Source organism: Lates calcarifer, linkage group LG6 (assembly GCF_001640805.2).
Source record: "Lates calcarifer isolate ASB-BC8 linkage group LG6, TLL_Latcal_v3, whole genome shotgun sequence".
In the NCBI taxonomy this organism is placed as follows: domain Eukaryota; kingdom Metazoa; phylum Chordata; class Actinopteri; family Centropomidae; genus Lates; species Lates calcarifer.
In genome coordinates this window covers 8,846,512-8,872,849 of record NC_066838.1, presented here as the reverse complement: position 1 = coordinate 8,872,849, position 26,338 = coordinate 8,846,512, and the positions used below count along the sequence as shown (strand labels likewise).

Below are 26,338 nucleotides of genomic sequence, written 5' to 3'. Positions count from 1 at the left end.
TGTTGATGTTTGGTTCTGTGTATGTGTATTTGAGAGAGAAAAACTACTACTATAACTACATTTCTGTGGAAATGGGAGGTAGCTGTGGACTGTGAAAATGAGGACTGATTTAGATTAAGAATGCTGTAGGTGGTTTTATGAAGCTTGAAGAATGTCCATAAAAATGTATTTATGATTCTGAGAAACTAAAACACTACCTCCACTTCCCTTTAAGCACTCTCTTCATTTTACAACGTTATTGTATTTCACTGGCAATGATTTTCAAGTGCAGTGCAAACACAGGCCCATATGTTTTCAGGTTTTGTTTGTTCATTTCCCAAAATTCATTCTTGAATAAAATTTAATTAGAAATCTGTTTCAGGATTGTATTAGAGGGCAGACGCCGTTATTTCCCATTAGCCCGAGAAGGATAACGGTAGCTATGGCTACTTTATGTTAATACTCATTCAACACTCAGTTAACACTCAGAGATACTCATCTTAACAATGTTCTGTATTGCAAGACAAAAGGTAGGTTAACCATATAGAGAAAGCAGTGGCCTGCTTTATTTATGTTCACAGCTCATAGTTATTGGGATTTGCATCAGTCTTGTATCTGCATTGTTATCTACAGTAGGTATATCACCTGCTTCATGCCTCCGTCACCATGTGTGAATATAAACTCAGACTTCATCTGTTAAAAAGAGTGCCGTCCACTGCAGTACCACAGCAGTGGAGAAAAATGGCAGATCTGAACTTGATGTGAAAGTTTGTTACTGTGTGTGAGATAATGAGGGAAAGAGGATTATGTTGTAAGGTCTGTTGTAAAAATTCTCACCTCTGAGATTAAAGCAGACTGCTGGAATGAGTTCTTAACAACTAATCTTACTATAGTCCAGTGTCATTCATGGCAGCACAGAGTTTTTGACTTCTGTAGTTGTCTGACTGGTCAAACTTCCAGTTCCTGAAATTATCTTCCTCCTATTTGTAGAACCATCTTTCTGCCAGTGACCATCTCCAGCTGTTGTCATCATAAAGCCCTATCCAGACTGTTCATCTGAAATATACTACTGCTGAAAGCATACTCCTTTTGCTAAGAGGGAAATACTTACATAAATGATTTCAATATTTTAATCAAATACTGGGACAGAATCCATAAGATGAACAAAATGAATTTTGAAACAGGAACATGAAATGTGGGTGTAAATCACTTGAAACCCGTCTGCTCTTTTTAAAAAATGTGTGCATCGTGTGCCTTGCTGTGAGCTGTAGATATTGTAAAAGTGTGTGAATAAGTTCTACCGGTTTGGCCTGCGGTGATGTGTGATGGCAGCCTGGCCTCTCCTCTCAGTACTGCTACAGTGCCTTTCACAGTGCGGTCAGTGCATATGTTTGTCCTCCAGTAGTTGCCCTGCTCTTGACTTCTGCTGTCATTGTTGTAGACGACACCCAGTACAACGTACTAACTTTCTTTCCTTGATTCCTGCAGTGTCTGTGTGCCTTGTAAAAAAAAAAAAAACTGTCAGTAGATTGCTGCTAACATTAGTTTTTTTTCCCTCTTCCTCCTTTTTCTTCCTTCTGTTTCCTCATATCTTCTTTTGTCACCAACCGTTGTTCTCTTCTCTGCTCTTCCATCTTCTGTTTTCTCACTGAAGTCTTGTTTGCTAATCCCTCCCACTCTAACATTGTATTCTATAGTTACTCTGTCCAGAAAATCATAGACCTAAGTGATGCAGCCCGATCAACACTAAAGTTTTGATATTGTTTAGAATATTGTATAATTTAAAGTACAGGATACTGTATATCTACCAAGCAGGCCAAAGACACTGTTTCAAAACTACCTCAAGCGCATCCTTGGCATTTCTTTTCCGCAGTTTTCTTGTCATTTATCTGCCAATGTAAACACCAATTCCACTTTATCTCAGTAAGCTCATTCATATGGGCCTGATAGTAGATATACTGTACAGTATATTATTAAAACCTGTTGTTTGTTGTGGGTTTTCATTCTCATGTTGAGAAATGTATGTTCACCATTCTTGTTTTCTTGACTGACTGACTGGCTTTGTATGAACAAATTAATGTGAATTCTTAAAAACTGGCCTCTTTAACTTTTCTCTTTCCTTGTACTTGCCAGTCACCTTCATGCTAGAAGCAGAATATAACAGATTAATTTTACTTAAGTACAATAAGATGTAGCCAGTCTGTTACAGAGGGATGATATCACTGTATGTCCTGTTGTTTAGCAGCTCTTCTGGACATGGTAGCTGTGTCAGTAGTTTGTATTGCAGCTGTCTCTTGCTGTACATTCCTCTCTCTCTTGTTCTGCTGTGTACTGACTCACTGCTTCCTCTGCTGTCTGGCTGTGTGAACTGCATGTTGTTAACACCAAGGGGTCACGCTGGCTGACCTCACTGAGAAGAAGAAAGGAAAGTTTGGCTGGTTCACTCAGTCCACAGAGACACAGGGTAAATGTGTTTGAATGTGTGTGAATGTCTGGGACTGTGTTGCGCATGTTGAGGAGAGTTTTGTCCTGGAGGGTGTTTCTGCATGCATGTGCTTTTGCTTATGCTTTTGTTTGTGCTTTTGCATTTGCATGCCCTTTGTCAAACCAGTCTGATCCTTTCCATCCTTTTCATGGGAAATTTCATTTCATTGCATTGCATTGTTCCTTACAAAGAACAAACAAGGCCATACAGTTTGTGAAATGAATCAACCCGAACAGATGAAAGGAAAAGAAAAAAAAATCTCCTTGAGGCAAGATGAAGCAACAAAATTCATGAGAATGTGCTTCAAGATAAAAAGAAAGAAAAAAAAAAAGGCAAATCATAATATATGTAGGTTTAAGTTAGTAAGAGAGTAGGACCACATTGTTTGAAGCTGATTTAGAATTTATTCTAGGTATAGTGAGTAGACCTTAGCTTGGTGATCTAAGGAATCTATCCAGTGTGTACACAGTGAGCATGTTTCTCAGTTCTTTGTTTTACTTGGACCCAGTGAAGAGAAATTAAACCAGGAAAACCTGTTGGTTTTGGTTAATACTCTGTGTGCAGCATTGTGAATGAGCTGGAGTTTATTTAATGCCTCATTCCTCCAGCAGAAACCACATCGCAGTGATCTAGTTTACTGGAAATAAACGCCTGACCCAATTTTTAACAATCCGACTGAGACAGGAGATTCTGCACATGTAGCACCTTGAGATTTAAGTTTAAAGATACAGTATAAAATAAACTTTTTTTCTTAAAAAAACAAACAAAATCACAGTTAATGTCAAAAATTGACAGAACTGTTACAACAGAGAGATTGACTTAGAATTATGTTCAGTATGATATGAATTTCAATGCACAAATTAATGAGTATATTATTCAAATTTGTCTGGATTTAGATATTTCCAGCTGATGTGTCGCACTCTCAACATGCTGTAATTCAACAAAATGTTTAAAGTTTTGTAATGAAACGTTTTGCTAGCAATTTTTATTTAGTTCATGTTTATTTTATTTTGGCAATTTAAATTTTACACCCTGACACACCCTTTAATGTATTTTAATGTATTTAGCCAAAATCAGTGTTTTCAGATAATCTTGCTGAGATGAATTGAATTTACTCTATTTTGGGTCAAATGTAAACAGAGCTTTCACGGTATTTGTGTTCAGATCTCCCATCCTCTCATCATCATTTTGAATTCCTTTCATTTGTCACTTATAAAGACAATACATTGTGCATGTACAGTATATATGATACTGTATGTTTTAGCCCTGTCACTATGTAAGTAATCCATGTTGCAGTGTACAGACCTTGACCAACATATTTGACCAAATAGTAACAGTAACAATATTTATAGTCTGATTCTGGTTTCCATCAAATAAATGTCTCAGGTCTGGTAGCATGTACTCACTGTGACTTGATCTATGCAGAAATGTTAAAAGTTGTCAATCAAAACAGAACAGTTTGTTTCACACCTGCTCTGCAACTGAAGACCCAGTTGCATGGGATATCATCAGTCTCCATCTTTGAGAAATAAAATATTTCAGAATTCAGGAAAAGCCTGGCTGAGTTTCCTTTTAATTATTGTCAAACTTTGAGAAGGAGTCACCCTAACACATTATCTAACACCTGCATTTTTCACATTTTTAGTTTTTCTTTTTTCTGGTGGTTTGGCTTGGCCTTTAAGCCACATGAAACATTAAAGAAGGAGCATTTCAGCTAACACATCTACAGGCAGAAAAGGTCAAATTGGAGACACCATACTTACAATCACCAGCTAAAAATATGAGTTATTAATATTGTATACTGAACATTTCACTTAAAACATATTCCATCACCCAAGAGCCAAGCCAAACCAAAAATGCATGTGTGTCAATAGGAAAATCTATCATCATGTCACTTTTATTGGTTTCCTTCAGGACACAAAGTTTGTCCTATACCTTTTTGTTAACTTACTTTCTTTTTGGTGTGTGTGTGTGTGTGTGTGTGTGTGTGTGTGTGTGTGTGTGCGTGCATGTGTGCGCGTGCCTGCATGTGTGATACCATAGCGAGCATGCCGACTAGTGAGACAGAGTCGGTGAACACAGATAATCACAATGGAGAGGAAGACAAATCTCCCTGCTGCGGACCTCTGTGGTGAGTGTGACACATACACAACAGCGGACATTTGATTAACAGTCAGCACATAATGAGTTTATAAAACAGAGTTCATTGATTTTTTTCAAGGATGCTTTGACCAGATCAATTGCAGTTAAAAGACACAGTGGCTTTTGTCCAAATCATACAAGTAACTCAAACCCAGAGTGAACAATTGTACATGCTGTTGCCCTTTATTAAAAGCTGCTTCATGTTTTATTCTCCCCAGTCAAAAAATAACTAAGTCAAAGTGCAGGTTAGTACCTTGGCATGACACTGCATGGTAGATGTGTTCATACATTTATTTGTTTCATCTCATCTTGTATGGCTGTTTTTTTTGCCTCAGATTTAAATTGCTCACATCCCCTATGTTTTCATCTGTGTTTATGTCCATTTGAATTTTTTAAAAGTTTATTTCCCATCTTTGTCCTGGTCTCACCACCTTTCCATCGTCGTGTTTTTTCTCTCTTTGCACTGAAAATCCGTCCTCAGCCATAATGTGTTTTTGTCTAATTTGATTCATGATGATGGTGTGCTATCATACGATTCACCATGTGTTAAATTGTGTTTATAATCAAATATATACTATAACTATATACTATAACTGGAGTCATAAGTCAGATGAGTTCATTTCAAAATGTGTTGAATTCAGTAAAATTTTCCACCATGAAATATTCCACTAGGAAACATTATCTCTTAACGTGGCCGATTATGTTTCATTTTGGAAGTAAACCTCTGAGCATGGCTGTATGTATCCTGACCACTGATCCTAAAGTGTAACTGTCTCTCAGTCGTCAGTGGCGGCGGTGGAACCGATTTTGCCGCAGGAAGTGTCGTGCAGCTGTGAAATCAGTGACGTTCTATTGGCTGGTCATCATCTTGGTGTTTCTCAACACTCTCACCATCGCCTCTGAACACTACAACCAGCCAGACTGGCTCACTGAAGTACAGGGTAACTATTTTTGTTCTATTCTCTTCATTGATTTAGGTCAGTTGTCTTGAGTTTGTTCAATTATGAGGTATGTGATAATATTATACACAGATGTTCCTGAAATCTGCTTGTCTCTTCTCCTCTCCAGACGTAGCCAACAAAGTTCTCCTGGCAATGTTCACCTTGGAGATGCTGGTAAAGATGTATAGTTTGGGGTTGCAGGCCTACTTTGTGTCCCTGTTTAACCGCTTCGACTGTTTCGTGGTGTGTGGAGGCATCATAGAGACCATCCTGGTGGAGCTGGCCATCATGTCTCCCCTGGGCATCTCTGTTTTCCGCTGCGTTCGGCTCCTACGGATCTTCAAAGTTACACGGTGAGCAACAGAAAGTTGTGCATGAGTTTTCTGAATGCAATAGAGATGACTTAAATGTTTCAGGCCCTATTCTTTTTTTCATTCTGTGCAAAAAGAAAGCCATGACAGTGACAAAACTCACTCAAAAGGTCAGACAGGTCACAATGCTAAGAATATTATGTAAACTTATTGATATTGATTAATTAAAAGTGCAACAAATAAGAAAAGTGAACAAATAATAATAATAAAAAACAATAAGAAAAAAAGAGCCCTTCATTGAAGCACTGTGTTGAGTACCAGATGTCCTAAGTGAGTATACTTACAAGATGTCACATCTCATGCGGGAGTTCGAGTCAGAAATGAATGTCCCTGCTCTCTATAGTTTTCATGCCTTGCCTGTCAACATTATAATTTACGTATTTGCATGTTATAACCAGGTGTTTGGTTGGCATTCTGAGTGTCCATCCTTCTGTTAACTTGTTTTCTATTTTTTCCTCTCTAGTCATTGGGCATCTCTTAGTAACTTGGTGGCCTCTCTGCTCAACTCCATGAAGTCTATCGCCTCCCTGTTGCTGCTGCTCTTCCTCTTCATCATTATTTTCTCCCTGCTGGGCATGCAGCTCTTTGGGGGCAAGTTCAACTTTGATGAGACTGTGACCAAGAGGAGCACGTTTGATAACTTCCCCCAGGCCCTGCTCACTGTGTTCCAGGTGAGTGATTGGTTTTATTTAGGACATTCAGATACAATTTGCAGGAAGTGTAATGTCCAGTCACAAAGATACATACACTGCAATAACAATCAGAATGCTACAGTAATTCTCTGCTGGTAAAATAGATAATTATTTTAGCATTTTCAAAATGATGATCTAATGTATTTTCAAATTTGCTAGTATTTCTTTAAAGGTGCTATATGTACGTTTTTCCTATCACCACATAACAACTGTTTACTTACCAGTCTAGAAACAGTGTTCTAAGTTCATTCATTCCTTTACTCACCAAGAGCTGTCTCCAGTGGTGTAAAGCAACGCCAATGTTAACTCTCGCTTTGCTACTGAAGTTAGCATGCTAACCAGCTAGGCCCATCCTGTCTCGCAATACCCCTTTGCAATAGTGAGTCACAGTAGCATCCAGTCTGTCCTCGAAATAGTGCTCTGCCCGGAAGGCTTATTCTAACTTGTCTTATATGCAATGATTGCTGAAATTCTTGGTAAGTAAACAGCTGTTAATGCTAACATTGGGTATGTAGTGATAGCAAAAACTTTCATATAGCACCGTTAAAGATATCATGAAAATGTCTCTGCTGACTACAAATCAAATCCAAATGTTTGTGAAGGGATATTTATGGCAACAACATGAACAGGTTTATTTAATCACACAGTGCAGGCACGAAGGTTTTAAAGCCAGACCATCTGACCATTGGGCCTGATTTTAATCTCTGAATTGCCTAGCACAAAGCAGTAGGTCTTTGGTGCATGGACATGGATGTCTGCAAGTGCACCTGCTATTTTGGTTCATGTAGGTGCATCAGGAGTGCATAACAGTGGAGAGATGTGTGATATAACTTGGAAGGTGTGGTGATTAATCAATCCGCTTTCAGCCAGTCACATCACAGAGAAGCATTACAAATGGAACAATGCTTCTTCAGGAAATCATGTTATTGTGTGGATGGGGCGGAACATCATGACATGAACACACAGCACCATTCCTGTTAATTAGTGTGATAGCAATAGAAATAGATAATAAAAAAGTTCTTTATATGATTCGTTCTACTCTTACTAACATTGTAAATTGTGACATCATGGTAAATATTTTCTTCAAATCAGTCACAGGATAAATGTTTGAAAATTCTGTATATCGTATTCACCAGATCTTGACAGGAGAAGACTGGAATACAGTGATGTACGATGGTATCATGGCGTACGGCGGGCCGGCCTCCTCTGGAATGGTGGTCTGCATTTACTTCATCATCCTCTTCATCTGTGGAAATTGTATCCCACTAGCAGCAAACACACACAGATCTGCTCATGCACAGTGATACATAAAACACACACACACACAAACACAATATCACATTTTTGTGCTTGCATGTGTGAAAAAGTTTCATTTGTCAGTTTGAGCCAGTTGGTGTCGTCCCACATCCACAAAGCCCTGGGGAGATTTTAATGATCAGATTTCATCATGTTGGTCGGTGTTTCCTCCTTAAGTCACATTACCAGACATCCTGCTAAATGTCTTCTTGGCCATTGCTGTTGACAACCTGGCAGACGCAGAGAGCCTCAACACAGCACAGAGGGAGGAAGAGGAGGCCAAGAAGAGGAAGAACAGTGCCAAGTACAACCTCAATATTTCACACTTGAATTTTTGTTCACATTTTCTGTCAAATTGTTTTTGTAGACATTTGTCACAGGCACTTTCCCTTGGCAGAAAAAATGCCATCCTGTCTTGTTGGTTAGTCCCTCTCTTTTATCTGTCCCAAACAGGGAAATAAGTACAGATAAGAAGAGAGTTGAAATAACAGAAGCCAAGGATGGCGAGACCAAGGTAAAAGACAGAGATCATAGAGATCATGCAAATCATATGATTTTATGTATTTTGTATGTATACATTGTAAAATTGACCAGCTGTCTAAAAAGGGCACCACTGGTTTAGTTTTCATCTTAGTCATTTTCAAAAGGCTAAACCTGATCACTGTGTGTAGATGCCAACAGAGGGCTTGCTGGAAGAAGACAAAGAGTTGTATCCTGCCATCGACTCTCCAGGTAAAAGGGACTTTAACTGAGCAGTGCTCAAACTGGGGTCCACTACTCATCCATCACCTCATCTAGTTTTACAGGACTGTATCTGACAAGAAGTCTGAACAATGACAATAATCAGGCATTGAGGTCTCTGGTGTTATTTCACCCAATACAGGGATTGTGGCACAAATTCTGGTTTCACTTGCTGGCAAGATGCATGTAGAAGTGAGGCAGCTGTAAAAATGACTACTCCAGCAACACCTGCAGTATTAAGAGAAATTTTACTGAAAATAAATAAATACAACAAATGCTCCTGGTGTTTATGACCACAGGCAGTACTGAGGTTTATGAGGAAAAAAAAGGCACTGCTACCAAGACAGTATAAAGAGAAACACTTAAAGAAACTAAATATGACAAAATATGAGAAGAGGACAAAACAAAACTTTGTGAAATGTATATGTATAGAATCAATTCCACCTGTTAAAACAGCTTTTCAGAGATAAATAGTTGAAAGCAGTTCATGTAAAGAGCAAAGAGCTTCAAGGAATCAAAATGTTCATTTGCTGTAAGCCTCAGTAATATCACCGCAAGTACCACACAAAGATTGTTTTCACATTCAGAAGACTGAAATAACTCTTGTTTATGTCCTAGTGTGTGATGACGATGATAATGATGACCTCCCAGAAGTCCCCTCTGGACCCCGCCCCCAGAGGCTGTCTGAACTCAGCATCAAAGAAAAGACTCCGCCCATCCCAGAGGGCAGCGCCTTCTTCATCTTCAGCAGCACTAACCCGTGAGTCTCGTCTCGTACAGGTTTGATGGTATCACTAACACAAGTCAACCTGTTCAATGTAACAAAACAAACACCTATAAAATCAGTAATAGCAGATGCAAAAAGCTGACATCAAAGATGTGAAATAAAACCAGACTTGCTGTTATACTCACTATACACACTCTGCCTCTGTGTCTTTATCTGTCTACTCACTTTTTCATTTCATTCTCTTTTCACATCTCTCTCTGTAGGTTTCGTGTATTCTGCCACAAGCTGATCAACCATCAGATCTTTACCAACCTCATCCTGGTGTTCATCATGCTCAGCTCTGTTTCTTTGGCTGCCGAGGACCCCATACGCAACTTCTCTGCTCGCAATATTGTACGTAAACAACTGCTGGGACTACAGTCTTTTAGACTTCCCCACTTTTCTTACATGTCATATTTGGAGGGTTTATTTGTCTCACTGTAGCTGACAGTTGGGCTTTTCTACTGCAGATTTTTTGACATGACACTGTAGAATATGAGTCTGGACATTTGTTGCTTCCTTATTTACCAAATCATGTTACTGCCACACAGTACTGCATCAGAAACTTTCCTATTTCTACAATTACTGTCAAACCCATTTTTTTATTTCATATTATGTAATCAAAACAAACTGCACTAGGCAATTTCAAATGTCATCAGATCCAACTTGAAACTTGACATTTCTGTAAGTCATCACTCGGAAATTATGTAATGTGATGACAACAAACTGCTCACAACAGACGTGGCACTACATGTGCTTTAGCCGCACCCTGCCAAGCCAAGCCGTGAAGACATGTGTTTCCACTACAGCCTCACAGCAGGGGATAGATGCACTGAGCCCCACCACTGTGGTCCTGTGTAGTAGGAGGGCCGACCGCAGCCAATCTATGACGTCTCCTCATATAGCTCCCAGCCATGTCCTCAAAACTAACGCTAAACTTGTGCGTGTCTGTGCTGGAGATTAGAGGGAAAGCTCTGTTAGTGAGCTGTGTTCAGCTCTTAGTGTTTTTGCAGCTTCTGCCTGAGTCTCTTTGGTTTAGTTTAGTTTCACTCATGTTTTCCTGCTTGTACTTTCAGATATCATCTTTATTTTACAGTTTACTTTCAGCCATGTTGGAGTTGTGTAGGAGGTTTACATGGAATGTAACATCTTTGTCACCAAGTTAGTGGAGATTCAATAAAAACAGATCTAATCAACCAGATATGGACATATTCAGCTGGTTCACTGTTTGGTCAGTGGAGTTTTAAATATTGCAGGGAGGAAAAGTACAAACAGGCAAAGACACAGTGAGCTGATAGGGGCTGCAGATGACTCTCAACTTTGATTCATGATCAGCACACTTCCAACACCCCATCATAGTAAACAACCTCATCCTGCTGTGAAGTGCAGTGGAAAAACCTGTGTACTCTGCCAGCGTGGCTCGACTGCTCACAGCTGTTCATGGCATGGCTTGGCAGGAAGACCTCCTCTGCTACCCAAAAACACTATAACTGTAGGCACAAAATGTAACTTTGGTGAGTGCAGCTTTCTGTGAATTAAAGTTTTGCCATATAATATATATATATATATATATATAATCTCAATTCACATATTTGTTGCTCACAGAAAACCTAGTTACATTATTTTCACATTAAAATATTGCCTAGTGCAGCTTTGATATAGTGGGATTTAATGTTTCATCTGTGTTTGACTCTGTATCTACAGTTGAAAATGTTTGACAGATCATTCACTGTGCTGTTAACCTGGAATGACTCGAACTTGTGCATTGCCTCTTTCAGATACTTGGTTATTTTGACTATGCTTTCACCGCAATCTTTACTGTTGAGATCCTGTTGAAGGTAAATGTCCTTTGCGTGCTGTGTTGTGCTGAGTAGAGCTTCAGTAACCCCGCGTGCTTGTGTCACTCTGATTGCCTCCTCAGATCCTAGGCTATGCAGACTATGTCTTCACTAGTATGTTTACATTTGAGATCCTTATTAAGGTAAACAATAAAAACTGTTGTGCTGCCTCAGCAACAACCCACCACTTCCAAGCTTGCTGCAAATATCCTCCCATCCTCCATTTTTTGTCTCTATAATTTTTGATCAAAACGGCCGCCTGCTTGTCTTGTTGTCATGGCGCCAGTCCGTCAACGTGGAGCTCATGCGTTTTCGATATTTTTGTCAGTCTGTCAGTCACTTTTCCATCACGGCCCGCTTCCCCTCTTCATCCTTGACCAGTTTACGGACCAGTGGCTCTCCAGAGTGCAACTACTTGTTTAGCTGTTCCAAAATATTACAGCTCATTTTTTTTTTAAATTCTTTCAACTTTCTGAATAATAAAAAATAGAAACTTGATTGGTACTATATGACTCTGGTGGCATTATGAAACCTTTCACCAACAGTTATCTTTGAATCTTTTCAACAACATTGACTGATAGATTCCTATATTTTCAACAACTAATATTTTTGATTTTTTTTTTTATCAGTAAGATGTTGAAATTTTAAATATGCTAAACTGTGGAGAGATGAACTTGAACTTGAACTAACATCAAGCTTTATATCCCGCTACCTGACTGCACACTGTACACAGAGATGTGACCCCTCCCTTATATTTACATGTGTTTTTTTGGGCCAATGCACTTCCAAAAATACGCTCAAAGAAATCCACAAATGTCAGGTTTCTGTTTTTTTGTTTTTTTTTTTACTGTTAAAGTTCAATCCTCTGCCCTACCCCTTTGCTCTCTGCATGCCTGCACCAGGTAAATCTCATGTATTATGGCTTAAGCCAGAAATTCTGTCAGGAGGAGATTACACTCTCTTACTCTCTTACTCTCGTTTTATGGGAAGTGTTTATAGTACAGTTCCTGGCTTAATCTGCGCTAGAAATCAGTGTTGTGGTTTTTGACTTGCCTTGTCTGAACATTTTGCTTTGTTTATAATCTGTTTATTTGTGTGTGTGCGTGTCTCTGATCACAGTATTCTTTAAGCCCTTCACAGTGTTTTCAAGTAGTGTTTGTGAGTGTGAACCCAGCTGTCATGTTTTGTCTCAAATTTTTAAAATATTGAACCTAATATAATAGAATTATTGCTTTCATATCAGAAAAATAATATTCTATTAATTGGTTTGTGACTGAGATTTAGCTTTTCAGAAAGAGTATTTTATAGCTTAATTTCTATGACACTACATCTGTCACATTACATCATGCACTGTTGTCATGAACATGCATGTTTGAAATGCAAAATGAATGTGAATGAAAGAAGATATACAAGAAGAAATTAATTATGAAAATTGATACTGTACATTGTTTTTTGGCAATCATCTAAATAGTTTTTACAGTCAAAATCCCATTTCAGCCTGATTTGAAGCTGTCCCCTTGTATGAATGTATGTGTCTGATGGCAGATCTGTCTTCTTTAGTCCTGACTTTATTCTCTCCTCTGTCCAGATGACAGCATTTGGAGCGTTCCTCCATAAAGGGGCATTCTGTAGAAACTACTTCAACCTATTAGACCTGCTGGTCGTTGGTGTGTCTCTGGTGTCCTTTGGCATTCAGTACGTATCATTCAGTTTCTCATCAGTAAAAGATTTTATGTCACGGCTGAAATTTATCATTGAGTGTTTTCTTTTGGCATCATATCTAAGCACAGCTCTTTGCCTTGCAAGTAGCAGGTAATAAAAGAATAGTTTAACAATCTGCGTAATACATGTACAATATTGCCTTCCTTGCCAATAAGTTAGATCACGTCTGTCTCATGTCTACATATGAAGCTGAAAGCAGACCAAAACAGGAATAAGCAGTTACAAAATCTACCAACTTGCACCTTTAAAGCTCATCAATTAATATGTTACATCGTATTTAATCTGCACAAGAACCCAAGTGTAAAAACAACAAAGTTGTGGTTTTGCAGGGGGCTATGCACTGGACTATTTCTTGGCCTGGTGACTTTATTACCACTTCCAATAGAGGTTGTTTTCACCTGTGTCTGTATCATCATGGTGTAGGCATACTGAAGCAACTTGCACCCACTTTGATGGAGGGATTGGGAATGGGGGAAGAATGCTAAAAACTTTGGTGCAGATCCATTTAAACGGATGGATAAGATCTAGACAGACGTGTTGGGATTGTTTGGCGTTCGGGTATACACTCTACTGAGTGCCATTCCAGTTGAGTCATGTTGACTCACCATGAGGCTGTTAGGAGGTTACTAGCAGGACTCCAAGAAGTCACTTGCTTGGCCAAGAAATAGTCCAATAATTGAACCACAGCATGTGCTGTGATGAACACTTCACACATACACACTCGCATTTAGTGTCACTGCTGAGTTACCGTATGAAACCAGCATGCCATGGAAGGCTAGAAGACAAAGTAAACACTTACAAAATACAGAACACAGATTTTCACACCACAAAACTGTGTTATCTTTTGATTCAGTTAAATAGACAATCCTCTTAACAGTCCAACCAACACCATCTCTTATTATGACTCATAGCAAAATCTGCACTAGATGACAAGAGGTGAGCAATTAGTATACTAAAATACAGTTTACTAAAATGGTAACTGGTGTGTTTTTCTCCCACAGGTCCTCTGCTATCTCTGTGGTGAAGATTCTCCGTGTGTTGAGAGTCCTCCGCCCACTCAGGGCCATCAACAGAGCGAAGGGACTCAAGGTCAGAATGAGTACAATAGTACAACATGGTGCAGTGTGTATGTGAATGTGTGTGTGTGTGATTTTCCATGTGATCGTGTCTCGGAGTGTATTTGTGTATGCATACACTTTTACTTGTGAAATAGTACTGTTTATTCCTATTGACAATAATTAACTGCTTCTCAGCACGTGGTCCAGTGTGTGTTTGTGGCCATCAGGACCATTGGCAACATCATGATCGTCACCACCCTGCTGCAGTTCATGTTCGCTTGTATCGGCGTGCAGCTCTTCAAGGTACAGTGAGGAAATGGAGAGAGGGAAAGAGAGCAACAAATATTAGTATAAAGATCTTTAAGTTAAACTTAAACCTCTAACTTTCTGTGTTGTTTTTTAATAAAGGGGAAATTTTATCGATGCACAGATGACGCAAAGTCCAGCCCAGAGGAGTGCAAGTGAGTTTCCAGTTCTGGACTTTTGCTTGAATGTCTATGTGTTTGTTCAGATATGTATGGTAAACACTGCATCTTTGAATCGCAGAGGTACATACATTCTTTACAACAATGGGGACACAGCACTGCCCATGGTGAAGGAGAGGATCTGGTACAACAGCGACTTCAACTTTGACAACGTCCTCATGGCCATGATGGCTCTTTTTACTGTCTCCACCTTCGAGGGATGGCCCACGTAAGTACTGCTCTATGTCTGAGCTACAATTCAGATTTAATCATCAGTATGAAGAATAACAGTGAGACTTAAACGTTTGATAATTGTTTACTTCTATCTCTAGCTGAAAGAAATAATTACTTCATAATCTTGATTTTCTTTGTGTTGTGCGTGTTCCCGCAGCCTGTTGTATAAGGCCATCGACTCCAACAGAGAGAACATGGGCCCCATCTACAACTACCGCGTCGAGATCTCCATCTTTTTCATCATCTACATCATCATCATCGCCTTCTTCATGATGAACATCTTCGTTGGTTTCGTTATTGTCACCTTCCAGGAGCAGGGGGAGAAAGAGTACAAGAATTGCGAACTGGACAAGAACCAGGTAGGAAGATCTTAGAGCGTGTGTGCATTTGTGAGTGTTTGTGTATAATACTGTAATATTGATCTGCTGCACTGACATATTAAAGATCACAGTCTTACTGCTGAAATGCCATAATTCACATACCCTCCGAAACAAAGAAATTATGTATCCTACTGACTGGTCTAAACAGCCTGCTTCTTTTACGTAAGACATATTGCAGTTGTACATGAGTCTGTTTGTTTCTCTATTTGTCTTTACCCGCCCTCACGACCTCTGCAGCGTCAGTGTGTGGAATATGCTCTCAAAGCTCGTCCTCTGCGGCGCTACATCCCCAAAAACCCCTACCAGTACAAGTTCTGGTATGTGGTCAACTCCACTGGTTTTGAGTACGTCATGTTTGTCCTGATCATCCTCAACACCTTGTGTCTGGCCATACAGGTAAGTGATCTGTCCATTTGGTCCTTTGGGGAAGACTGATGTAAACTAACTAGTGAATCTACTGGCAGTCATTTAACAGTACATAAGTATCTAATTTATCCAGTTTATCAAATTATCAGTGATTAATTCAGGTGTCTGAGAATGTAAAGGATGATTTAGTTTGAATTTGATGCTGCATGCAGTTAAAACATCCATGTCTTATCATCTGAATACGATTTGCTCTCATGGTGTCCTCAACATTCATCAAAATATAACCACCAGTATTGTCTTAAAAGATCTTATTTCCATGTAGTGTACATAATTTTCTTTGCAGTAATGGTTATCATGAACTTTCTGTCAGCCTAAAGAGATGGATTACCAGTGTATGGCAACTGTTGAATACAGACACATTTAGGATGCATACATCAGTCTCTGATCAGTCTGTCTGTCTGTCTCTTTCCAGCACCATGGTCAGTCTCAACTGTTCAACAATGCCATGGACATCCTCAACATGGTCTTCACTGGGGTTTTCACTGTGGAGATGATCCTCAAGCTCATCGCCTTCAAACCCAGAGTAGGTCCTCCTTCTCTCCTCTCCTCTCTCCTCCCCTCCCCTCCTCTCCTCTCCTCTCCTCTCCTCTCTGTTGGAGATGCTGCACTTTTTGCACAAAACGATATGCAAATATATGTAAAACTGCCAGTATAGTTCCTTAAATCCTTTTGCTCAGACTTTTTCCTTTAGATCTCGCTGTACATTTTATCCCCTTTTCCTTTTAACCCATCCCTCATGCACTCTTTCTGTCCCTCTTACCTCCCCCTCTGGTTCCCCTTGATGCTGCTCACTCTTGGGCTCTTTGCCCCCTGGCTGTGACTCCTTTGCCATTTTCTCCTCATCCTCACTCTCCATTTCTCCTATCACCGCAACCTCTCTACCTCTTGTACTTTCCTAAATCCCCCTCCTCTCTCCTGCCTCCCCCTCTCCTCCCCCACCCCCTGCTGGCTGTGCATGCTGCCATATTCAGGGCTATGTCGGGGACGCCTGGAATGTCTTCGATGCTCTGGTGGTGATTGGCAGTGTAGTCGACATCATACTCAGCCAGGTAGAAAGACGTCAGTATGTACAAGTCTGTCATTCCCTCTTCCTGCTCTCCCAATGCTGCTGCCACTCTCCTTCCTTCTTCCCTCCTTCCCTTCCTTCCCTGTCTTAATTTTGATTTATCTTTTTATCTCTCTTTTTTTTAAGTCAGCTTGATCCAATTTTCTCATGAAGTCTGCTGAATCTGTTGTGGACTTAATGGTTGATGAGCACCACAGACCACATATATGCTGTTTACACTGTGTCTACAACTAAACAGCATTAAATGCCAACATGTTCATTACATTAAACCAATTTGATCTTGTTAAACTGTTTCATTTTAAGTCTGTGGTGGCCATTTCTTTCAGCTTGCCACTGTATCAGTGAGAGTGAAAAATGAAGTATTAATACGTTTGAAATAGAAAATTAATGACAGATAATATAGATAATAGTTAATTTATAAAATAAAAGAAGTTTTATAATAAGTAATATTTCTGTGAATTAAACAAGTTACACTCTCACAGACTCAACGGCAGGAAGGATTTGACTTTCAACCTCACTCTGTTATATCGAATCACAACGTTTTGATGTTCTTCTCTTTCTATCTTTCATACTTCTTTTCTTTTTTTTTTTTTTTTTACCTCTTCTTCCTTCTCTTTCCTGCTCTGTTGTCTCTCTCTTTCTTCTTTTCTGTGTGTCTTTGTTGCTTGTGCTTGCAGAACTATTTTGCTGATGCATGGAACACGTTTGATGCCTTAATTGTTGTGGGTAGCGTGGTTGACATTGCCATCACTGAGATCAATGTAAGTAGTCATTTATCACACATGCACGCCTGTCTCACTGTGACTCTCCAAGTGAGAGGGCCCTGCTCTAGCATCACAGTTGCTCTCAAAATCACATTTCCGTGCTTTTTCATGCCTAAATTAATGTTCTTTAAAACTGGCGTATAGCCATAGTTTCATGATGCGGTAAAATTGCAACAACATTGCAGTCTTAATATGATTTGACAGTAGATTTTGAATGTCTGTTTGAGTATAACAGCTTTATTTGTATATTATGAGAATCATGACACTCCACATTAAATAGTTATTTACCTGAATAAGGGGAACATTTTACGCATTGTGATGCTTATGATGCTCCCCTCTTGAAAATTCCTCTTTGAATCTGCTGTACTGCTACTGCAAGGCCACTCTGTGTCTGTGTGTTTGAAGATCCATGCTTGTTGCAGGCTTGTCCATGTGAATGTGTTTGTTCTGAATGAATATTTGAAGAAAACACTTTTATATTTTTATGAAATTCTCATATACATATTCATCTACAAAATGAATTGCAGCAGGTACAGCTAAATATTCCCTTTGAGCATGTCAGCAATGCACATATTTGTAGTTGCTGTGTTGTATGGTTCTGCAACTTAAACAATACCAGTGTATTTATCTCTTATATTTTTTTAAGTAAATAACATCTTCCTATTCCTTCTTTTCCTGTAAATATAATTGCCCTTGCAAACAGCCAGTGTATTTGGAGAATTTTCCTGCCTTCACAAGAAAACATGTTTTTATATTCTATAAAAAACAATTTCAAACCCCCCTAAGCTAGAAAAAAACATAACAATAATCATTGTACCTTAATTAGCTTCACTTAAAGAAAAAAAAGGAGAAGAACTTGCCTAGCAAACTCTTTTTACTTAGGATGCCACTGTTAGAAAGGACGCCATTAATTTCAAATAAAGTTTGATACTGAAAAGTCATAAAATTTAAAGATAATGGAAAACTGTTTAGTGTCATAAATATTTAATTACAGTACACCCAGCATGAATTACAAAATAATTAAATGTAACATGTATGTGGGGAAATTGCATTAAGACAACAGTAATGATAAAACAAAACAAAATAATCATTTTAATTTAAGAAGGTGTGTAAGTGCTTTCTCATTGTTCAATGTTAACACTTACATTGTATTTTACAAAATAATAATATTCAATTTTACCTCACCATTGTATACTTGCATTTCATGTCTGTTTCTGTTGAGAGTGTGTGGTAGAGCTTTGGCATGACGGCTTTATGCTTTACAATGATGATGTTCTTGTTTGTGATTTAAATTTGAAATGGTGTGTTTCTTTAAGTGAAGGTGCTTCTGAGTTTGTTTTTTTTATGTGATTATGTGTTTAATAAGTCTAAGGTAATGATGATATATGATGACATTTACAGCAGCATTGACTCGTGAATGGTTTGGTGTTGTACAGCTGGTTTGTGTAACTTGGATTAACCTTAGGCTTTTGGTTTCAAGTCGGCAGCCATTCCTGTCGTCAAGGTGATAGTGGAGCCAGGGGTAAGAAGAACCCCCTCCTCGTCCTCCTCCATTAAAGCCCCCTCACCCCTTTGTGTTAATGCACAAGTTAAACCATCAAGATCTTTTTGTTGTCACTCTCTGTCACTCACTTACTGACGAAAACACTGAGATGCTTTCTTCCAGAGCTTTTGGTTTCACTTATTCAATAGAATGTGAGGGTTTGTGACTGAACTCTCAGTGTTTGTCAGAGTCTTGTTTTGAATCCGCCTGGTTTGTTGCATTTTGGTTCCAGTTTCATTCAGCCAACATTTTGTCCTGTCTGGGTGCATGGCATGACACAGGGGAACAGTAACACTGTATGGTATTTGGTCATTTCTTCGTTTCAGCATTTTCCAGGTGTTTGTGGTCAGATGACCATCATCGTGTAGACGTTGTACTGCTTTCAGTTTACATTTCTTGTTAAAGGTCTTGTGTGTTTGTGCTATAACAAGAAGACTTCTGATGTTTGTATCAAGTGAAAAAAATCAGCTACAGTTTGTCCTTTGGTTTGTTTGTCTTTGGACTGTTAATTCTGTGTGTTGCTCGTTTTTAATCAGCCATTCAGAGTTAAACATACTGTATGTGTAAGTCCTCCAGGTCTGTTAATGGCATGGTGTCAAAGACACAGTTACTCTGCATGCGTGTTGATTGTTGTCGTTGCAGTGACGCAGAAAGATCACAAAGTGGAAGATTTGATCGTAGCTATTTTTAACAACTTATACACTGCTTGTTAGCTAATAGTACTCATACATGATGACTGAAAGAGTGCATGTATGACTGACTGCATGAATGACTGAGGTTCATCAGTGTCTGTGTTTGGATGTTGCACCTTCTGTTGTTTTTTGTATTCACTCTTCACCTCCTCCACTTCAGAACACTGAGGACAGCGCTCGCATCTCCATCACATTCTTCCGCCTGTTCAGGGTGATGCGATTGGTCAAACTGCTTAGCAGGGGGGAGGGCATCAGGACTCTGCTGTGGACCTTCATCAAGTCCTTCCAGGTGAGACATCCTTTGTGAATCAGCAATTGGAATTAGAAAGTTAGGTTAGGCCTAAGCCAGGAGGTGTAACCTAAGAAATAGCACAGCATTTAGAAAACACAACATGTGGTGTTGGTGTGAGCGTGTTGGTACAAATAAGATGAACATGAAAATCAAGTTTGAATAATTAGAGACTCTGACTCATTCTCTTTTTTCCCCCATCCAGGCTCTTCCCTATGTTGCACTCCTGATTGCCATGTTGTTCTTCATATATGCTGTAATCGGAATGCAGGTAAAATTTTAGAAAAATAAAAACCAGACTTGTAACACTTGTATTTCATAATCATCACTTTATTTTGTCTTGTCCAGAATTTGAGAGAAGACTGACTTATTTGTTGGATGACATATCTTTGTTTTCTTTTAGGTGTTTGGGAAAATAGCCATGGTGGATGGAACACAAATCAACCGCAACAACAACTTTCAAACCTTTCCTCAAGCTGTCCTGATGCTCTTCAGGTATTTGTGTTTGTGTAGCTTAAATTGTTGGTTAGCCATTCTATCATCATCATGATAGAAATAGAAATAGATGTAATAAAATAATGTTGATCTGCTGCTGTATTAATGTTTCTTGTTCTATGTTAGGTGTGCGACAGGTGAGGCCTGGCAGGAGATCATGCTGGCCTGTCTGCCAGGGAAGCTGTGTGATTCAGAGTCTGACTACAACCCTGGAGAAGAGAGAACCTGTGGCAGTGGTTTTGCCATTATCTACTTCATCAGCTTCTACATGCTCTGTGCTTTTCTGGTAATCTTCAGGCCTTTCACCGTGTTCAGTACTAGTAATGTTTTAGCACAGACTTGAACTTTCACATTTCTGAATACCACTAAATATGACAAAAATGTTGTATGTTCTGGTTTCAGATCATCAACTTATTTGTTGCTGTCATCATGGATAACTTTGACTATCTGACCCGTGATTGGTCCATTCTGGGGCCTCATCACCTGGATGAGTTTAAAAGGATCTGGTCTGAATATGACCCTGAAGCCAAGTGAGTACTCTTTCTTTCAACAAAAGGTTTCTCCTGCTATTTATTATGCTAACTCCATACTACTGCTAAGAAATATTAGTGTCAGTACAGATGGGATGTTGATGGTATAATACCCTTGATGACTCTCTCACTGTCCATTACTTATCAGGACCTGAGATCACAGTGAAGACTGTGCTCAGTGGAATAATGTCTTTTATTTGTCGTCAGGGGCAGGATCAAACACCTTGATGTGGTGACTCTGCTGAGGAGGATCCAGCCTCCACTGGGCTTCGGCAAGCTCTGCCCTCACAGGGTGGCCTGTAAGGTGGGTTTCCACAACTCAGCGACACACTCATTTTCACACTACTAATTTCACATTTAATGCCTCCCTGTTAATCTGTATTTTGAATTCTGTTGCAGCGTCTTGTGGCAATGAACATGCCCTTGAACAGTGACGGGACTGTCATGTTTAATGCCACTTTGTTTGCTCTGGTCCGCACTGCTCTCAAGATTAAGACTGAGGGTGAGTCTGCACCTGCATGCAGCCGTGCCTTGCCATTCGGTGCAGTAAAAAAAGACTGAATTTTAAGTCTGTTGACCATGAGGGTCATAAATGTGGCATAAGAGTGGCCTTAGAGCAGTAGAAAGCAAGTCCTGTACTGTAGTAGGCAGCCGGCAGCATTATCAGATCTTGATCACATGATTAACTCCATCTGATTAACTCCAATAGCATCTTTGGATACCGGGTAGTATCAAAGTATTTTGGTCGGTGCCATGAAAGAACCAAGTTCGGTATCCAGCCCTACTTGTCATGCTACTTTTTTTTTTTTTTTTAACAAGTGTGTTTATTAATTTTCAGAATAAATAATCACACTACAACAAGATATAATAAAGGTGCAAATCAGAACTATCACAATAAGGCCCTACACATCACAGGGCAGTAGCATGTGTTATTTTGCACAGGCCAAAACGTAAATAATCCATCAACTCCCTTAAAGAAAAGCATTTCCAAAAAAAAACAAAAAAAACAATCAGACGTAAAATAAATACAAGGCAATTTCATTTGTTTATGGTTTACATACAGGGGGAACATGCCTCCAATGCCTTCCTCCCCTCTAAGAACACCATAAAAGATTTCCACATACTGTCAAAAATTAAAATACCCTTTAACGTAAAGATGAGTTTTTCCAGTGCCAGTGAATCTGATAGTCCTGCAAGCCAGACACTAATACTTAGTTTAGTAGTGGATTTCCAAGATTTGGCTATAGTGTAGTGTAGCAAGCAAAAAATAATCATAGATTTATTTGCCTTATTGAGGTTATGATTCATCGGAAAAATACCAAGGATACAAAGTTTGGGGTCTATTATTAGTTTTATACCTGTAACCTGCAGAATCATATCCATCACCTCACTCCAAAAGGCCTGAATCCGTGGGCAGTCCCATAGGCAATGGTATAGTGTGCCCTCTCTACCACATTTGTAGCACGTGTCAGGGTTATTAGGGTTGAATTTATTTAGCTGAGTTGGTGTTACATATATTCTCATTCTCATTCTCATTATTGTTTGTGTTTGAGATTTTAAGCAAATCTTCTGCCAGTCCTCAGTGGAAATTACTGAGTTTAAATCCTCACACCATGCCAGTCTTTTATTATCTGAGGAAACCTTTGATCCTTCCTTGATAAATGCATAGAAGCTTGAAGTCAATCCCCTTTTAGTGTCATGCTACTTTTAATACTAATTTTAATACAATAGTCCTTTATTAACACTGTGTCCAATTAGTCAATTCTCCAAAGCATGCGTATGATTTTGAATTTTATTAGTTATCAGCAGAAATTTTTTAAATTCACTTAATGCCATCAACATATTCATCAGTTACTGGGTGCTTTCAATCAAACCTCACAGTTATACTTTTCACATTTCCAAGGTAACCTGGAGCAAGCCAATGAGGAGCTCAGAGCTGTAATCAAGAAGATATGGAAAAGGACCAGCATGAAGCTGCTGGACCAAGTGGTGCCCCCTGCAGGCGGTTAGTGATCATCACAACATCATCATTTTCTGCTCACCATCGTTCAAACTGTGACCTTACTGTGTCTCTTTGTTTATCTATACCGCTCTCTGATTCACTTGATTTGAGTATACACTGCTTCTCATTTTCCCACAAATTAGCAATGGTGAGCGTGCATGTGAACCAGCACGTAGTAGAGAGGACATCAAACATGAAGTCTTCATATTATGATATAAATTTACATCTGGTCTTTGTTAGTGCAGCATTTGCACTGAGTGAGCAGGAGGTCACACTGCAAACTAATTTACTGTGCTCATGTGTATTAATAGAAGGAGGAAGAATGTCAAACAATGGGCATGCCACTTGAATGCAAATTTACTATTCCTATAATTTGAACTGAAAAGGCGGTCAGTGTCATTCACACACTGTTGCTTTGTTGATTTTTTTCATACTTCAGTTTGCACTATTTGCTGTGCATCAACAAGCAATCACACCACACTTTGATGGAAGGACAAACTGATCTTTAATATTTCATTTAAAATCCATTTTGGTGTGATAACAGAATCTTTCTGAGAGAAACAGAGAGAGTTTAAGTACTCAACCCAAAGTCTGTCTTTCAGCTGTCAAGCACCCAGCTGGTATTTAATTTAAGGTCATTTACACCTCTGCTTTTTCTACTGTGACATACTGCTGTGAAAAAAACCTATTGTTGAAATTGAAACTGAAATTTCACTGGCTCATTATTACAATCCACGGAAACCATAAATTCATGAACTTTAAGACCACCTTTCAAATCGACAGAGGGGAAATACACGGCAGCTAGATTTTGCAGAGGGTTAATCCATCAGAAACCTTCAGCATCCTGTTTTTGCATTTCTCAAGCAGCAAGGCCCACTTGCTGACCACAACCAACACATCATGAGATAAACATGGGAACAAGCTCGGCTGCTACGGTTTCCTTCCACTTTAGTTCGCAGAAACGCTCCTTATCGTAGTCAGTCAGTCACATTTTAACTGCTGTGTCTGTCATAATCCCACTCTTTATCACAAATCTCTATATTTGTAGATATTAGGTGTGGTTGCTCTTACATTATTTTTTAATATATACTTGCACAATAACTGTGTAAATTACAGTTGTGCCTCTATGCTTTTTACAACATCGTGAGTCAAAACAAGTTGACTCCTGTTCCCGTCACACCAGCTGAGCATGATGCATGTGTCTTTGTGGTTTGATGTTACATGTTGTGCCCTTTATTACAAAACCATTAAAATTAAAGTCACATATACTGAAGGAAAACTGATGAATGTGAGCATACAGCAAAGCTAGATTGTGGTTTGCCCTCAGTTATGCAAAGCTTTCCAAATATCATTATCAGATCAACTTCCACATCCTCTTCTCTACACCCATGCAACAGTGGGTTGTTGAGTCATAAGGGGTAGGTGTTTTGGGATTTTGTTTTCTCTAGATATTAGACGACAGACACACCTGAGTCTTTGAATGACATTGTTTTAACTAATTCCCAAATAGCTGTGACTGTACTCTCGACCCAGTGTATACAGAGCTTTCTCTAGTTGTGTCCATGTAGATTTTCCAGTGCCATCCATGCTTCAGCTCTGCTGTGTTTTAGAACTTGTCAATTTTTATTCGACTGCATGTCTCTGTGTGCATTAGTTTGCTAACCCCTCTCTCTCTCTCTTTCTTTTGAATCTTTTCTGCCAAGCTTCTCTCTTCCACAGCTTCCACTGCTTTAAGTAGAGTGCTTAGTCAGTTTTTGGCCGCCTTCTCTTGTCTTTCTGCCGTCCTGAGCTCTTTGGAGCAGTTCTGTTTTAGTCTGGTGGCATGAAACTACTGATACCTCTCTTTAAAAAACTTCATTAGGTCATGTTCAGAAAAAGAATCTGCTTTTCACCTGTGGGCATAGAATTTACCATACATAGATCTGCCCACATCAGGTTGATGCATTATTATGATAAATTCTAAATTATTTATATCTTACCATCTTATCAAGTGAGTCAGTTTTAAGTCCTAATATGATCAACACAGTTATTCTCTTATAAGTCAAAATATGTCAAAATGAGTCAAATCACCTGTTTAAATCATACAAATCTAAAATTCATAAATTTGGTTTGTCTAATAAATAATTGGCCTGTAAATTCATATACATGTGAAAATCTGGATTTGAGATTCTGAGACTTGACCTATCCAGTTTATTCAGATGTTCTTTGCATGTTATGTTACAAAAAAAAAAAATCTAGTCTCAATCAATCTTGGTTTCAGGCACAGGTTTTCTTTCTGAACAGAGCCTTTTCGTAGTTTCTCTCTGGCTGTGTTGGGTGATGTAGAGAAACGTGTTGGGTGCTTTAAGATGGATCATCATCAGACGTTTGATCCACTGGAAAGAATGATGCTTCCAGCTTAAAGCACCCATTCCACTGTCATTTATCACCTTTACTCAATTCCTCTGTACCTTAAATGTGTCAAGAAAAGGTGATGATGAAAGATAAAAAACTCCCCACATTTCATACACGCCACAATTCAGTCTCCTTTTTTCTTGCTAAGTGTCTCTCCCCAGTGCTTCAGAAACCACTTTATCTGAGTGAATCAGACCTTGCACTCGATTAGCCTCCCTGCATGACAGATAGTGTGTGTAGTCATGGCTTCCTCTCTAGCTAAATGTAGTTTCTGTGTTTTCTGTCTCTCTTGTGAGGGGAACTGTAGGTTTGACCCTTGCTTTACTTTGCTGCCTTTTTGCATGGGCTTCTCGCTACAGATCTTGCTGTTTTTCTGGGATGCATACACACACACACACACACACACACACACACACACACAACTCTGCTTGTCTGTCTCTAAATGTGGTAAATTCTACAGTTAAAATATAATGTGGCAGTGGTCTGTGTGGCAGGACCTGGTGAGATGGACTTGATATTTAACAATAAATATGTGTCGTCTTAGTGTTCACTGCAGCCATAAATCACTGTAATATAAACAGCTTTTGGTACACGAGACCAAGAGGAGTCGTGCACTTGCTTGCATGAACAATTGTGTGTGCATGTGTATGTGTTTTCTTTTTGTGTGCGAGAGGAATATTTCATAACCACATGTATTTTCTGAGGTGACATGAGATGGGAGTTGCAGACAGATATTATCTATTGTCGGGTTAAAACCTGCTGCATACCTTTGTGTGTGTATGTGTAAATGTCATTTGCAGCTGAGTGTAAGAGATTCTTGCCGCTGTTTGAGATGACATACAGCTCCGTTGATAGAGAAAGTCTGCCCACGTTGTACGCATTTTCTGATATTTTAACAGTGCCACGATTAACATTCAGCTACACTTTTGTTTAATTCTTTATGGTTTGGATTGGTTTTATCAGTCCTTTGCACTATGCTGGTCTGTTTTGATCCTCTTGAAATAGTAATGTTTCATGGGCTAGACACT

At 39.1% G+C, this 26,338-nt stretch overlaps 1 protein-coding gene across 1 annotated transcript in view; it reads left to right on the top strand.

Annotated features, from left to right (window-relative positions):
- The window catches only part of cacna1db (calcium channel, voltage-dependent, L type, alpha 1D subunit, b), an 84,440-nt gene that overhangs the window by 46,986 nt on the left and 11,116 nt on the right, over positions 1 to 26,338 (top strand). The window contains exons 10-40 of the mRNA XM_051071136.1: positions 4,508 to 4,595; positions 4,825 to 4,851; positions 5,387 to 5,547; positions 5,675 to 5,900; positions 6,382 to 6,589; positions 7,747 to 7,867; positions 8,096 to 8,210; positions 8,360 to 8,420; positions 8,578 to 8,638; positions 9,266 to 9,407; positions 9,638 to 9,767; positions 11,335 to 11,394; positions 12,840 to 12,946; positions 13,975 to 14,062; positions 14,227 to 14,334; positions 14,440 to 14,492; positions 14,578 to 14,724; positions 14,887 to 15,088; positions 15,347 to 15,505; positions 15,948 to 16,058; positions 16,507 to 16,584; positions 17,279 to 17,362; positions 18,846 to 18,887; positions 19,761 to 19,889; positions 20,095 to 20,160; positions 20,293 to 20,384; positions 20,511 to 20,670; positions 20,787 to 20,914; positions 21,122 to 21,218; positions 21,314 to 21,416; positions 22,818 to 22,919. Of these exons, the coding sequence (XP_050927093.1) occupies positions 4,508 to 4,595; positions 4,825 to 4,851; positions 5,387 to 5,547; positions 5,675 to 5,900; positions 6,382 to 6,589; positions 7,747 to 7,867; positions 8,096 to 8,210; positions 8,360 to 8,420; positions 8,578 to 8,638; positions 9,266 to 9,407; positions 9,638 to 9,767; positions 11,335 to 11,394; positions 12,840 to 12,946; positions 13,975 to 14,062; positions 14,227 to 14,334; positions 14,440 to 14,492; positions 14,578 to 14,724; positions 14,887 to 15,088; positions 15,347 to 15,505; positions 15,948 to 16,058; positions 16,507 to 16,584; positions 17,279 to 17,362; positions 18,846 to 18,887; positions 19,761 to 19,889; positions 20,095 to 20,160; positions 20,293 to 20,384; positions 20,511 to 20,670; positions 20,787 to 20,914; positions 21,122 to 21,218; positions 21,314 to 21,416; positions 22,818 to 22,919 (3,456 nt within the window). The remainder of the gene's footprint in view (positions 1 to 4,507; positions 4,596 to 4,824; positions 4,852 to 5,386; positions 5,548 to 5,674; positions 5,901 to 6,381; positions 6,590 to 7,746; positions 7,868 to 8,095; positions 8,211 to 8,359; positions 8,421 to 8,577; positions 8,639 to 9,265; positions 9,408 to 9,637; positions 9,768 to 11,334; positions 11,395 to 12,839; positions 12,947 to 13,974; positions 14,063 to 14,226; positions 14,335 to 14,439; positions 14,493 to 14,577; positions 14,725 to 14,886; positions 15,089 to 15,346; positions 15,506 to 15,947; positions 16,059 to 16,506; positions 16,585 to 17,278; positions 17,363 to 18,845; positions 18,888 to 19,760; positions 19,890 to 20,094; positions 20,161 to 20,292; positions 20,385 to 20,510; positions 20,671 to 20,786; positions 20,915 to 21,121; positions 21,219 to 21,313; positions 21,417 to 22,817; positions 22,920 to 26,338) is intronic.